At 37.0% G+C, this 14,694-nt stretch overlaps 1 protein-coding gene across 3 annotated transcripts in view; it reads right to left on the bottom strand.

Moving 5' to 3' along the window:
* The window catches only part of erbb4b (erb-b2 receptor tyrosine kinase 4b), a 210,448-nt gene that overhangs the window by 3,795 nt on the left and 191,959 nt on the right, over positions 1 to 14,694 (bottom strand). For 2 of the 3 annotated variants that reach the window (XM_077580603.1, XM_077580606.1), the window contains 6 exons: positions 9,368 to 9,556; positions 6,909 to 6,984; positions 6,232 to 6,378; positions 3,473 to 3,570; positions 2,101 to 2,271; positions 167 to 410 (listed from right to left, as the gene is read on the bottom strand). In XM_077580603.1, the coding sequence (XP_077436729.1) occupies positions 167 to 410; positions 2,101 to 2,271; positions 3,473 to 3,570; positions 6,232 to 6,378; positions 6,909 to 6,984; positions 9,368 to 9,556 (925 nt within the window). The remainder of the gene's footprint in view (positions 1 to 166; positions 411 to 2,100; positions 2,272 to 3,472; positions 3,571 to 6,231; positions 6,379 to 6,908; positions 6,985 to 9,367; positions 9,557 to 14,694) is intronic. The other variant, XM_077580604.1, reaches the window with a different exon arrangement.

A 14,694-nucleotide genomic window follows, 5' to 3' on the forward strand; every position in this document is an offset into this window, starting at 1 on the left:
GGGGAGCAACAAAAACATAATGGCCAATTTATACCATCTTAATCTAAATGATGGAGCTGCACAGTAAAAATGGAGATTTGAATTATGCAGACACAAATCTAGTCATAAAATATCACCAATCTCAGCAGTCTCTTCAAGTTCTAAGTACCGTCTAAGTCCGTTTTACCTTGCCCGGTAGAAAGTGCTGATCCAGCCGCAAGGACGCTTGATCTCGGGGAGGCCTGCTTCCTTAAAGTGCCATTACATCGCGGATCTTCCTGTTTGGCACGGACAAACCCACCAGCAGCCTGCCCTCCCGAAGCCAGGTCCTGGGTAACGAGGCAGGTGCCGCTCAAAGGCGGAACCGAGGCTACCCTTGGGAGGGTGGCCATCACGTTCTGCCTGTTGAAATTAGGATCCTGGTAGCAAAACTGGTTTGGGAGAGAAGAGAGAAAAGGAGAAAAGCAGAGGATTTTAGATGTGTGTCATTTCTGTATTGATCTGCGAAACTCGTCTGACTAGCAAGAGGTTAAATCTGTACTTTTAGATTACAATATACAAAAATTGAAAGCGACAGAAGACATATCGTAAGCACACAAATGTGAATATCTTCCAATTCACTTTTATGGCAGCATGATGGACGAATCATCAAAATTTAGTGGTTTTAGGTTCGGATGCGTTTTTCTCTAAAATAGGAATTTCAACCTTGTAACATTAAAATTGCTGAAACTGCAATTGCAATTTTTGAGGTACTTCCATGTATTATAAATCAGAAAAAACTAATTATATATATAAAAAAAAAAAAAAGTAAAAAAAAAAAAAATCAGGGAATTAAGTGAATTAAGATAATTAGAATATGTGAATATCTCAATTTTCATTTTTCTTCTACTAGAAGGTAAAAGTTAACCTACCGTTATTGTTAAAGAGTTAACCTCCTGTCGTTGTTAGGCAACACGGCCATACATGCGTCTTCTGTTCGATTTCGTGCTGGAGGGTCACATTATGATGTATTTTCGACTTTTATTGGCTGCTATGTGCATTTATATAAATCATTTGTGAAATGACGTTAGAGGTGAGAAATTCGGATAGTTATCTTGAGGCAGATGAGCTCAGCTAAAGTCAGCTAAAAACATGTTAGCTCATGATGCACATTCATGTCTACTAATCACTTCTTTTCATACATTCCGACGACAATTTTAATTTTTTGGATGCTTGGGAATGAAAATAGAGACTTTATGGAGGGTATTTTGGGAGAAATCTCAAAATCAACATTTTGACCACCCAATTTATCTTTTGTCAATTACTTGAAACTAACCTTTGCCACCTTTAGCCGGAGCGGGTCACATATATGCACAGTTGTACACATTTATTTTTTATAGCTAATTCTAGCTGTCACAAGTTTAAATCAGGTGTGCTTTTGTAGTCCGGAGATTATGTTATTTAGTCATTTAGTATTCTGGTGGGACAACTAAGGTAAATTTGTTATAAATTTGCAAATTGCACGATGCCCCCAAAAGGAAATCCAATTTTATTTTTAATTGTTTTATTAGGATTTATTAGGAAAAACTAAACCAGCTTTTGAGACAACTAATGGAAAACAATAGCACTTAATTAAATAGCACAACAAAACACAAAATCTTAGAAGTATCCAGGAGCCAGTGATCCTGATTTCCATTGGAGGTTCATTTTCAGCTGTTTTGCCTCATTGCTTCCCAGTTCTACTTAAATCATTTTTTTTTTCCCAACACTTCTGACTTCTGTACAACATGATAACATCTTACAGTATCTTTTAAAATGACACGAGCCAGTCAGTGTGCGATATTAACTGAACAGTTAAAATGCAAGGAGCATTATTTCCTTCTGTCTCAAGGAAGGATCACAATGTGTGGTCCGCCTGCAGCTGTTAAATGAAACTACCATGCTCGTGCTGTGCTGTAATTTGTTGCTTAAATTGTCGAAATCACTCCGGCTCAAATTCTCATTTTCTTAAGAGATGAAAAAAAAAAGAGGAGACTGTTTTCAATCTGATTTATATATTTTGATCAAAATCTCCACACCCATGCATGAACCTCTGAGACTATAATCCATCTTTTTGAAGGTGAATAGATATAAAGACAATACCTTGCTGGGATCCATGCGCGTTTGTGACGTGTACGTCAGCGGCGGGAGATTGAGCGAGTGGGGCACCACGTACTCCTCAGCATCCATCAGGTCTTCCAGCTCCTCTTCATCCAGGAGACTCTGGAAGAACTTGCTATCGTTTGGACTCGGCAACTTCATACGGTCGTCCCCCTAAGAACAATTGATACGATCAATCTGTCAAAAAATGTCATGAGAGTTCAAATGTGTCTCAGATAAAGAGTCCGCAGTATGTCAAACAATGATTACCTCCGAAAAGAATTTCCTCTCAGTGACCCTCAGGGAACTAAACACAATTAAGTGTGACAGTTAAGTTGACAAAAGGGAGTGGCTAAGAAAATAAATACATATTAATGTCATCCTTTTAAAATGACAGCAATTTGACTGTAATCTAGTGTGTTGGCTTAGTTAAAAGGCATCAGTAATATTTTATATATACAGTAGTTATGTTACAGGGGTAAATGTAATTTAAGGGTAACAGATTTTCCTTAACATTATATTGACCTTGAGAGAATAAATATTTGAAATCCATATAAATGTTTGAGTTGCATAATTTAAAGGAGGAGTTGGCGACTGGACATCTTCAGTATCAAGTTTACTTTTGATTATATTCATACATATTCATGTGGGGTGCACGGGGATTACTTCAACCTCTGTAAATTGAGTTAACATGGGTGGAATATCATGTCTCCATTTGTAATGATGGAGTCTTTTAGTACATTAGATCCTGCAATATCAATATCACGAAGCCTTTGGCTCGGAATGATAATCTGAACTAAAGGGGAGATCTGGATTACACACTTCTCACTTCTCTCTTATTCTGTACATACTTTGAGAGAAACAATCAAGTCAAAACAGGACATTTTCTTTCTTGACGTTTATGAAAAGTTGAACATCTAGACAACATTGCCGTCAAAACGGTTTGCGTTCACACAAAGCTGAAAAGACCATTAAATTATTATCATTTACATGCCATGCTGGTTTGTTTTTTGAGCAGCACACAATATGCAACTACACAATATGAAACTACACGATATGAAACTACTTTTCTTGACATCTGGCTGTTTTTTTTTTTTTTTAGCATTTAAAAAAAGCTAATTTCTTTTAATTCCTTGTTTAAATTATCATGTTTATATTTAAAGTTTAAATTTTATATTTAGTTAAAGTTTGCATTTCTGCTCTCCAAAACAAGCACATTTTCTCCATCCCATAGAAATGGAAACGGCCCCTCAAACTGAACATATTGATTAAGCATCCCAAACAACATTCCAAAGTTTATTTTTGCCCACTTTTAGGTTATGTTTTGAAAATACGACCGAATCGGTGTATTCCAACAGTCTTGAACGAATCATACTTGAATAACGAGGTATCGCTGTGGATCACGGGCCATCCTGGTGAACTCTGCTGCCAACTCTCTGAACTTGGGTCGGCTGTCCGCATCAATCATCCAGCCTGGAAGGATTGCAAGATGATAATGTCAAGTTTTGATACACATACGTTACGTTAAGCATTTGGAAGTTGATGGAGGAGTAACTGGACCTTACTTAAACACAGTACGTCAATTTTGATGTCAGTGCTCGATTTTGGTGACTAAATCCTGCGTGACGTGTAGCGTATCCATGCGGAGACGGGTTACACCCGATATTGGTAATATCGCAAACGAGTGCAGGAAAGCGGATCCGCGAGCGGGAGGACTACGCAGCTGTGGGATTGGTCACAGCTGATTTCAACCATGGCCCATCAAAGCGGCTCTTTTCATTCCCTTTCAATGTAGCATGCTAGCTGCACACTAGAATCCCAACTTGGAGGAAGCACATCTGCGCCACACGATCATTCCTGCGCCCCCCATATCTGTGCCAGCCAGTGGGATGATTAAAAAAATACTACAATAATGATAATAATAACAACAATAATAAAATAAAAAATAGGGTTAGGGTTAGGTTTTCTTCTTTGGAAAATTATGAATTATACATTAAATGACTGCTATAAGTTCACTGAACACGAAAATATATGTTTTTTTCAATTTTAACCCTTTTTTTGAACTAGCTCAGAGTTGCTAATTTATCAAAAAATATATATAAAACATACTCCTAGGCATTCTGCAACATGATATGAAATAGATTAACAAAAAAAACCCCACAAATTAACCATCTGATGGTTTGCTGAGAAGATGGTTTTGTTTGGATTGATTTCCAGCTCAACAAAACAGCATGTTGCCAGCCATCTTGTCACCACCACTCTGGCTCATGTAAGTGCAATATTCATCCACTAGATGGCCCCATGCAGGGGTCAGAAGTGGCACTCTGGACTTTTGAAGTTAAATTTGTAAAAAAAAAAAGAAAAAAAAAAGGTCTTTGTTATTTGAGTAGCAGAATTTATAGGGGCCAAATTTGACCCCATGGGTTCTCCAGGGTTAAATTTATTTAGAAGGTTTGGGAGCTCAGAATCTGCCTGTTCCCAATTAAATCCACCAAAATCACGTTAGAGCACCTGTGCCAATATTTAGACATGGTCTGAGCGAGCGCAAGTTCAGTTCGATTGTCACTCTGCCGAGTACAAGTCTCCCTTATAACGAGCATAACGAGCCTTGCGCTTGCACGGAAATTTGGTTCCGCAAGCATTTGCGCATCTACTGAAACCTTAACGTTGAAGGCGGCACATGGATCAAATCATGTCAATTTTTTTTTGCTTTGGACACAAATTTATTTCTTATTCAATTGAAGCTAAAAGGAAAAGTGGGAGAATGATTGTGGAAAAGACCACGACCACATCTTTTCTCGTAATGAATTAGATCAAATATGCAGAGGAATGGAATATAAGAGATTCTATGGAGATGCGCCGTCTTATAGCAAATATAGAAAAAGGCTAAGAGCTTTTTTTTCCCTTTCAAAAAAGAATAAAAGATTGCCTTTCCTGCTTAGGGTCTGAGCTTATATGGAAGCACTTTTATAATGTGTTGTTCTTGGGAGTTGTATGTATCGTGATGCAACAACACTCCAGATAGGTGACAGTGACCTCATTCGGCTGTGAATGCGTGCCTGCTTGCCAGGTGGCTGCTGGTTCAAAGTGTCATCAAAAGGCAAGGTGACTGGCAGGACTAGAGCCTGCAGGCTGAGGTAAAACTGGCACAAAATCCGAGGTTTACTGGCAGGGCCATGCCAGGACATGGGGGAGCAATCAATGAAGCCAACGTGTTGGTGGTGAGGTTACGGAAAGTTTGAGCGGAATAAGTTGCATGTCTTACAAACTTTTTTTTTCTTCTTCACAAATTCAGGTGTGTTGGTCAGAACAATCCTACAATGGCATTTATTGTAACCACTCAAACGGGTACATCTCAGTCTGCTAAATGAACCGAGTGATTCAAACAGATTGTTTAATAAAATGTTGCCGTTGTTAGTTTGCAGTTTTGTTTGTCTCACAGAATGGTGAAACTACAAAATAACTTTCCACGCAACCAATACATGTGCATGGTCATAAATCTTTTTAATGCATACATTGTGCATGCATAAAGTGAGAGTAAAGATGCCGAGGCTGGTGTGCAAAAACTAATTTTTTTTAGTTTATACTGTTGTAAGTCTTAAAAGATAACAAGGGTTGGTGTTTTCAGATTTATGTACATTTGTAAAAATAAATAAATAAATAAATAAAATTAACATTAATACTGTATCTCACAAAAGTGAGTGCAATTTCACTTAGGAGTGTACTCACTTTTGTTGTCGGATCTTTAGCTATTAATGGCTGTATTTTGAATTATTTTGAGGGAACAATAAATTTATACTGCCATGTAAGATGATATAAGATGTACAATGACTACTTTTCATTGTGTCAAAGTGTCATTTTTTCAGAGTGTTTTTCTGTGAAAATATATAATTTAATATCAGCAGAAATGTGAGGGGTGTACTCACGTTTGTGAGATACTGTATTTATTTATTATTATTATTATATTTTTTTTTTAGCATTTTAACTTTTTAGGTTCAGCACATTTTGTAGCTTGGCTTCAATAAAATAATGCCTCGTTTCAATAATTATCAAGGGGGATTTGCACCACTGCCTGCACTCTTGATAGTGTTAAAGCATTTGATGATTTGACAAAATGTTCGAATTCCAACTCACATTTGACTAAGACCATGTAGACGTCAATGGTGCAGATGGGCGGCTGCGGGAGACGCTCCCCTTTCTCCAAGATGTCTGGAATATCTCTGGTTGAAATTCCATCGTATGGTTTCCCTCCAAAGGTCATCAGCTCCCAAATTGTTACCCCTAAAATAAATCAGATTATTGTTAAAAAAAAAAAAAAAAAAAAAGATATATATATATATATATATATATATATATATATACACAAGAAGTACAAATGCTAAGAAAGAGAGAAGAGAAAGAGGAAACAAATTGTGCATTCTCTGAAAGGTAGACACGTCAGAAGCTAGAGGAGATCAAAGAGCAAACCGGGATTAAGAAACAGAGAATAGCCGAGGGAATTCATCACAGAAACTGACAAGATGCATTTGGACTTTCAACAGAATGAGAAGGACTAATTGATTAAAGGATACACAGCAGCTTAATATAGACTCAGTTGTTCCAAAACTAATGAAATCAGTGTTTATGGGAAACAAGTTACACTACCAGGAACACGGCCTAAAAAAAAAAAAACGGTTCTATGGACTCAGTATGACTGTTTTTACTTATGCACATGATTCATGTATTATTTATTCGTAACAAAATTCTTTATTTTTTTAAATCTCTAAATGACCCATGCATAATTAAATGAAAACAGTGTAATGCAATCTTACCATAACTCCAAACATCACTCTGATGAGTAAACTTCCTGTAATGAATACACTCCAGGGCCATCCATTTAATTGGCATCTGTCAGGGAGAACAGTGACACATCACTTGGAGCACAAAACATTCACCAGGGATCGTCACTTTTCAGTGAACTTGACTGACGACCAATGAAAATGTTTGATTATGTAAAATTAACTTGAAAGCTCCATGACTGATATGTATATTTCTTTCAAGGCTTATTTAAAATTCCGGTCCCAAGCCTATAGACTTTATTAAACAGTCTTGGTTATTATTGGATAAGGTTTGCATAGAAAATTAAACACACACATTCATTTCAAACCTTTGTTATCTGTCATAAGTTATCAGTCTGGTTAAAAAAAATACACACATATGACACTGTATAATATACATTAACTGAGACACCTACAGCTTATCAATATTTATGTAAAATAGCATTAATGCGGTATGGACTGTAATTTAATAACATTTGTTGGTACTTGTAACCTGAACCAACCACACGTGTTTGTTTGTGCTGCCGGTAAAACTCAAAATCAAATTACAAGCTGTTGCTGATTAGCCACAAGACGCTACATGAGCACACTTCTAGCTGCATTAATGACCTTGTTGTTCCTCATTCCACCTACCGACTCCCCCGCATCCTCAAATCTCGGCTTGCAATCTAAAGAGAGGTCCGGGCCGCAAAACTAAAAGCGACATCACATTTACTCTGTGAAATCTTCTTACGCAATCTATGAGGTTCGCTGGAAATGGATTTTTAAGAGAAAACACTTTCACGGACCCGCCTTTCTGTTTCCACATTACACCTTTTCTCTGGTGTGTATTTAATTTGGTCTCCTTGCTTTTCAACTCTTTCTTACATGCATTTCCAATTAATCAGTTATGTACTTATTAATTGTAAAAATAGCTTTTGCTTCCATCTACTTAAAATTCTTTGGCTGCCCAAACTAGATAATTTCAACTTTTACAGCTAATGTTGATTGTTAAATGGAACAAGAAAACTATGGAAATTTTGATCAAATAGTAATATATTAATGTCAAGTATTTGGTGTCTCTCTTAGTCATTCATGGCTGGCAGCAAAAATGATTGCTTGAAATTGGGTAGCGCCACATTCTTAGGTGTGCTTGCACAAATGTATGAATTCGTCACAATCCTCATCTTGAAGCTTAGCTTAAGAGAATGATATGTCAGCATTCGTACTTTTAATGTAATACTTGGGTGGAACGGGAACAACATTACATGGTGCTTTTTTTTTTTTTTTTTTTTTTTAAATACTGGCTCAGTTACATTCACATCAGACCAAACATGATGTCATGTATAACGTCACTACCTGAAAACACTGTCTGCTGAGATACACTTGCTGTTTTATATGGTAATATTTGTAACCACTAATTACACCAGAGTCTGAAACAATTATGTCAAGTGTGCACCAGAGATATAACAGTTTGGGATTTTTCATTGTAAGGAATTAAATTTTGATTATTTTTATTTAGTTAGTATTAATTCGTTTTTTTAAAACATTTTTTTAACATTTTTTATTTTATTTTTGAAAATGCTTTGTTTTAGTCTTTATTTTAAAATATATTTTAGTATTATAAAAAAAAACAAAACATTTTTATAGATGGAGTATGTGTTGAGTGCAAGCTAAAAAAAAAACAGTTGTGTAATAAAGTAAAGTACAATTCTCAAATTACTATTTGACCTTCTTTCTCCTGTATGGAAGTACAGAAATGCTGTAATAAAAACATTTAATTAAAATAAACCCCGAAATCTCGTGTATTTTATATATTGATAAAATATTAAAGGACATTTTCGCCATAATTATAGTGAGTTTTAATTTCATTAACTTAAGTTTCAGTTAGTTTTTAAATGCATTTTTATTTTATTTTGTTAATGATAATGTGCTTTCCATTTTACTTTTTTTATTTCCTTAGTTTTTGTTAAAGGGACAGTGTGTAGAACCTTTTGCCATCTAGTGGCAAAAATCTAAGTTCAAAGCACCACTTTGAAGGATGTGCACTACGGTGCCTCAGAGAGACCACACTTGGCAAGGCCACCACCAATTACTACGCTCGTTAAGCTTGTCTCCTTCAGATATCCGTAGCAAAAGATGGCGGCGAAACATGTCAGCCTCCTGTAAGGTGAGGCATGACCTATGTGTAATATAATTAGCAATTACTAGACCTACAATTATTAAAACAAAAAAGCATGTTGATGAGATGGAACACATTTTTTTGTGTGCATTTTATTGAAATTAATAGTGGGTTTTTAAAATGAAGAGCATTTCTACACACTGTCGCTTTAACTACGGTATAATAATGTTGGTGTGAACACAGCCTTGGATTATCAAAGTTGCTCCTCAAGGTTATCATCATTTTCATGTAAAATACTTTAGTGAGCAAGGATATGTTCTCACACAGTAACCCAGCTCTGTTGTTTGTTTACCTTGTGTAAATGCAAGCATTTAGCATGATTTACCATTCCTCCATCTGCATTATACTCCTTCTCATTAACATCAAGCAAGCGGGCTAATCCAAAGTCGGTGATCTTGATATGGTTGGGAGATTTCACCAGGACGTTGCGGGCTGCTAGATCTCTGTGGACCAGCCTACGCTCCTCCAGATACATCATCCCCTGCAACACACGTGTACACGTACATACATTTACTTTATCGTGCTCATTTATATGCAGGCATCAATATGTACTGGCAGTGACCTGCACAAATAAACACATGGAAGACTGAATCCTGTTCAACATCAGCGTCTGTCTTCGCCATCCTCATCACTGTAATGCGATACAACCGTCGAGACCCCATTAGCTTTTTCATAATTATTGTTGTAATTATCATTACTACCACACTGTTATTTTCATGCAAATTCTCATCAATCAACAAGCCAACTGTGGAAAAGTTCTTAATATAGTATAACTGCAATAATAACTGCCTTCATAAGTGTCAAAACAGAGCAGGCTTTTCAATTAAAACAGGATCCATAGGAGCAAGAAACCCATTTTACACAGTACATTCAATAATAAATCAAGAAATCATCCAGTCTGCTACAAAATGTAATTAAAAATAATTACCTCCCTAATAAAGGCTAGCAAAGATGAAGTCGCTTTGGTTCAAATGTGGCACCAAATAGGATTATGTTAGGGAATTCAGGAAGCAAACATTCTAAAAAAACACTCCAACACAGTCATAAAAACGTCACCAGAAGATCTTAAAACATATTCACTGTGAAACAAAATACAACTAAAATGGCGGCCGTGGCTCAAGAGTGTAGAAACGGTCAGTCAGTAACCAGAAGGTCGGCTGTTTGATCCCCGCTCTCCCAAAGTCATGTGCCGTCGTGCCCTTGATCAAGGCACTTCACACACATTGCCTCCAGTGCTACTCACGCTGGTGTACGGAAGGTGCGAATGTTTGGTGGTGGTCGGAGGGGCCGTAGGCGCACACTGGCCCAGGGCAACTGTGGCTTACTTAAGTAGCTTACCGTCACCACCGTGTGAATGTGTGAGTGCATGAATAATGTATCCATTGTGAAGCGTCTTTTGAGTTTCAAGAAAGAAAAGCGTTATATAAATCTGATGCATTATTATTATTTCTCGCCCAGGGCGGCGGCCATCTTGGCCAATTGATTAGGTACGCCAAGGACTCTCTCTCCTCGCCCACCCGGGTCGGCGGCCATCTTGGCCATTTGACTACTACTAAAATTACTACAACTACAAGTACTACTAATACTACTACTACTACGAGTACAAGTACTACTACTACTTACTACTATTGCTACAAGTACTACATACATGTGTCTATCCACCTTGCAAGAGTCAGCAGTCCCATTTAAAATTTCCGCGGGAATTTTTCTAGTTATTATTATTATTATTATTAAAATGTGCGGTTTCAGTACGCATTTTGTAGATACAATCTATACAGCAGCAAAAAAACAAGCTTTATATGCTGTATGTAACATTGCATTGGTTTCACCATATTGTTAAGGGAATTTGCATTGTTGTGATAAAATCACACTTGGCAACCAAGTACCAAGAACATCATACTTCTCTACCAGCCTGGATCCTTTCACTCAGAATACAAACAAACAGGCCTTATTATGTACATTTGAATTCATGGACAAAATATGAGGCTATCATCATAGATACTGTAATTGTAAACATCGTCTTTCCCCCCAAAAAAACACAATTGAATACCTCGAGTTGCTTATCAAGGAAAAAGTCACCAGATCACCAGTCAGGGGACAAATCCTCTGGGGACCGTTGAAAATGTCACAACGCAGCCTGTGTCACAAGCCAATCACCACTCGCACAAACGGACTGACTGATCAATAAGCCGACACGTCACTCTTGATCTTTGTTAGCGCAAGACTGAAGCCAGCTCAGACTGATACCGTATTTTTATGGACATACCAAAACCTGAAGGGTGTGGAACATGATTTTGCTGACTATGCAATATCCAAATGCTAACTTTCAAAAAGGTCAACAAAGACAACAAAGCTCTTGGAATCCATACACTGCCCGAATGTATTTTAGGAAAAGCAGTCAGTGTATTGATTTGAAAAGCAAAATCTTTGAGAATGAAAGAGAGCGGAAAAAATATTTTGGATATAAAAACATACATAGAAGCATGACACTCAGTAGTCTCATTCATTTGACATCTTGGGACTTTCCACTTCCCTGCACAATTAAATCGAGAGAATGAAGTTTTCAGAATAATACATACATTTTGTATAGTGTTTTTATTCTTTTTTTTTTAAAATTCTGTTGCATTTTTCGCCACCCCATGAAAGGATAATTACAATATCTGGCAGCCCAAGGTCTGTAATGGCAAGAAACATGTATGTAAGAATAGAAGCCAGGATACTGTGGATATTGTGTTTCATGTAACTCAAAGGGGGGAAAAAAAATTCACAGGCTTGAGCCATGCTAGATCTCACACCTCCAGATGAACACTGCCTTTAAATCTTTGGGGATCAGACATGGAAAGGCTATAGAAAGGAGAAATGTCATGATTTTCAATCCAAAGGAATTTTCCTCACATTTTTTACCAGCATGTTACAAAAGGGTGGGAAAATGGATTCACACAACCCGTTAAGAAGGTATTTCTATTTAAAAAAAAAAAGTCCTGTACAGTACAATGTTTCTCTTTTTCATTAATTTTAATACACAAATAAAATATACACTATATAAAATTTGTACCTGCATGTCTAAAAACTTAAAAATCAAAAATCAATTTGTTGCATTTACTACAACCGCAAGACTCAAAATAAGCGTTTAGCCTCACTGAATCGCAAAACGGAGAATCACAGATTTCTAAGTATTTACGATAACTGAACCACTGAGACAGTCTCACGACACCTCCAGGTCGCAGAGCGAAGCAAGCTCGGTGCTATTTACGCAGCACCAGCTAAGCTAGCAAGTCAGCAACAAACTTTGGTTGCTACTAGTGCGGCTAAACACGTTGCGGACTTGCTATAAGTCAGTAGTCATCACTTCCATGGTGGTGAATAAGATTCACACTTCTGATAAGTATCATTCTCATGAAAGGATTACAAACAAAGACGGAGAAGTCATGCTAATAGCTAAGCTAACCAAAGATTGACACGCATTGTTACACTGGAATGAAGTACTTGGGTGATTAGGTTTTCACAAAAGTCTGGCTGGCAGAGAGTATCAAACTTTGAACAGAAAAATAGCAGGCAATTTAAGAAGTGTCTAGAGATAAAATTATACAAATTAATGACCTTCCATTATGACATAAGCATACAGTACGTCAGCCAGGAAGTGTAGCCTATGAGCTAAAATATATATATTTTTACATTATAATTTTTAATAAATAATTTGCGCCGCAAAGAAAAAAAGTTATTTTTAGCATTGTACTGTATATTTACTTACATTATGTCAAAATGACTGCTTGGAAAGAGGTCATGAGTATTAACTCTTTGACTGCCAGACGTTTTCAGAAAAGGGATGCCGTGGGTGCCAGCCGATTTAAGCATTTTTGACTGATCTTTCAAGGTCCACAGAAAATGATGTGTTTGGACTATGGAAACACACATACTACCAAATGAAAGATTGGACTCTCATCTTTCATCAGAAAAAAAAGTTTGTTTCTACCTTATTCCGTTTTTGAGTAATCAACAATAGAAAATGGTTAGTTTCACCTCTGTTTTGAAAAAAAAAACGTCTTTTAACGTCTTTGGCACTCCTCCATAGGACTTTACTAAACGTTATTTAACGTTTTTGGCAGTCAAAGTGCCAGAGGTGGCCCAAGACCTCTGCACACTAGTGTAAATAAAAGAAAGAAATTGAAGAAAAAGAGTGTGACATGTCTGGATACTTTGCGTTCAGCCACCCTTTTAAAAGTAGACAGAACAAGCGCTCCTAGAAAAATGTGACCTACAGTCACAGTTATTTATGCTTATTGCACTGAGTCACAAAGAACAAAGCCAGGCTCAACAATATTTCCCTCCGATGTGTTTTGGGAAGACAGATGTGGCGGCGAATGAAGTGAATGGGCTCAAGATCAAATCAATTGCAGGAGAGAGTGGCGAGGTAGCGCCCATTCTTCACCACCTGGCACTTCCCATTGCAGTTAATTCTGACAAGAAAATAAATACACAGAGGAAGCTGTCAAGACACTCCAGCGGCACACTCACCAAAATGTATAATCAAACGATTCATCCCGATGGCACGTGATTCATGAGGAAACACTCCTAATGAGATTAAACACTCCCGGTGAGCATGTACTGGGGCGAGAGAAGGACACTTACTGGGTAAGTCTTTCTGATAATACTATCTAAATGTTTTTTCATCTTCGCCCGACGGAGAGACTGATTTGTTAAACAATTTAAATAATGACAATAAGCAAAGTTAAATGTAAACCTCTGACGGCACCAAAATCAGTCATTATTTTACTACAGCTTTTGTACTGAGGGGTTAGAGTTTAAACTTAGTATAAGATATGAGATATTAGCGGATCAAAATGAGACGTAATCTTCAGGAATAAAGGCTATTTGGCGAGATGGAAGGATAAAAGGACAAAGGACAGAGTTTAGTGGGCTTTGCAAGAGTCTAGGACGGTGTTCGACACAAAGTGGGGAAAAAAATACTTCTTGATAAAGACAACGTTGTCTTGTAAAGTTCGGGCGTGCATCAGGCTTCTTGCCTGAAGTCAGTTGGGGTTGCTGTTACCCCTGAACTGAAGAACCAAAGAAATATAGAAAATGGATGAGTGGCTGTTTAGTAGGCCACAGTTACATACTGTACAAACAATTCATTTAGTTTACTTGAAACTTCTTCATTAAATGTACAATTTCAGATGCAGCTTTTGGAGTGGATCTAATTTGATTGTGCACATACAATATACTGTACCTAATTTCACGGCTGGCAACTTCAAATCAAATTAATAAATCGCCCTCTGTAGGTTGAATCCTTTAAAAGCAAAAAAAAAGGTTTTACAGAATTGCTAAAGATTTTTTTAAATTTTTTTTTGCAAAACTGCACAAATCCTTACCGGATGCTAAGGATTTCAAATCAGCCTACGTAAAAACAGTCTTGAAGGGACGACACACAAAATCCAAAAATAATGGGAACAACCCAAGGCTGCAGAGTATTGTGAAGGAAGGACATATGGTTGGTTGGAAAAGGAAATGAGCAACATGCTTCTTCTTCAATGAGAACAGTATCTGGGTTGTGTCTCTGCTTTAACACAGATTGTTTTTTACCAGGTAACTATAACAAAAGTCATTATAATAATAAAA

The sequence above is a fragment of the Vanacampus margaritifer genome, chromosome 11 (genome assembly GCF_051991255.1).
Source record: "Vanacampus margaritifer isolate UIUO_Vmar chromosome 11, RoL_Vmar_1.0, whole genome shotgun sequence".
Classification (NCBI taxonomy): domain Eukaryota; kingdom Metazoa; phylum Chordata; class Actinopteri; order Syngnathiformes; family Syngnathidae; genus Vanacampus; species Vanacampus margaritifer.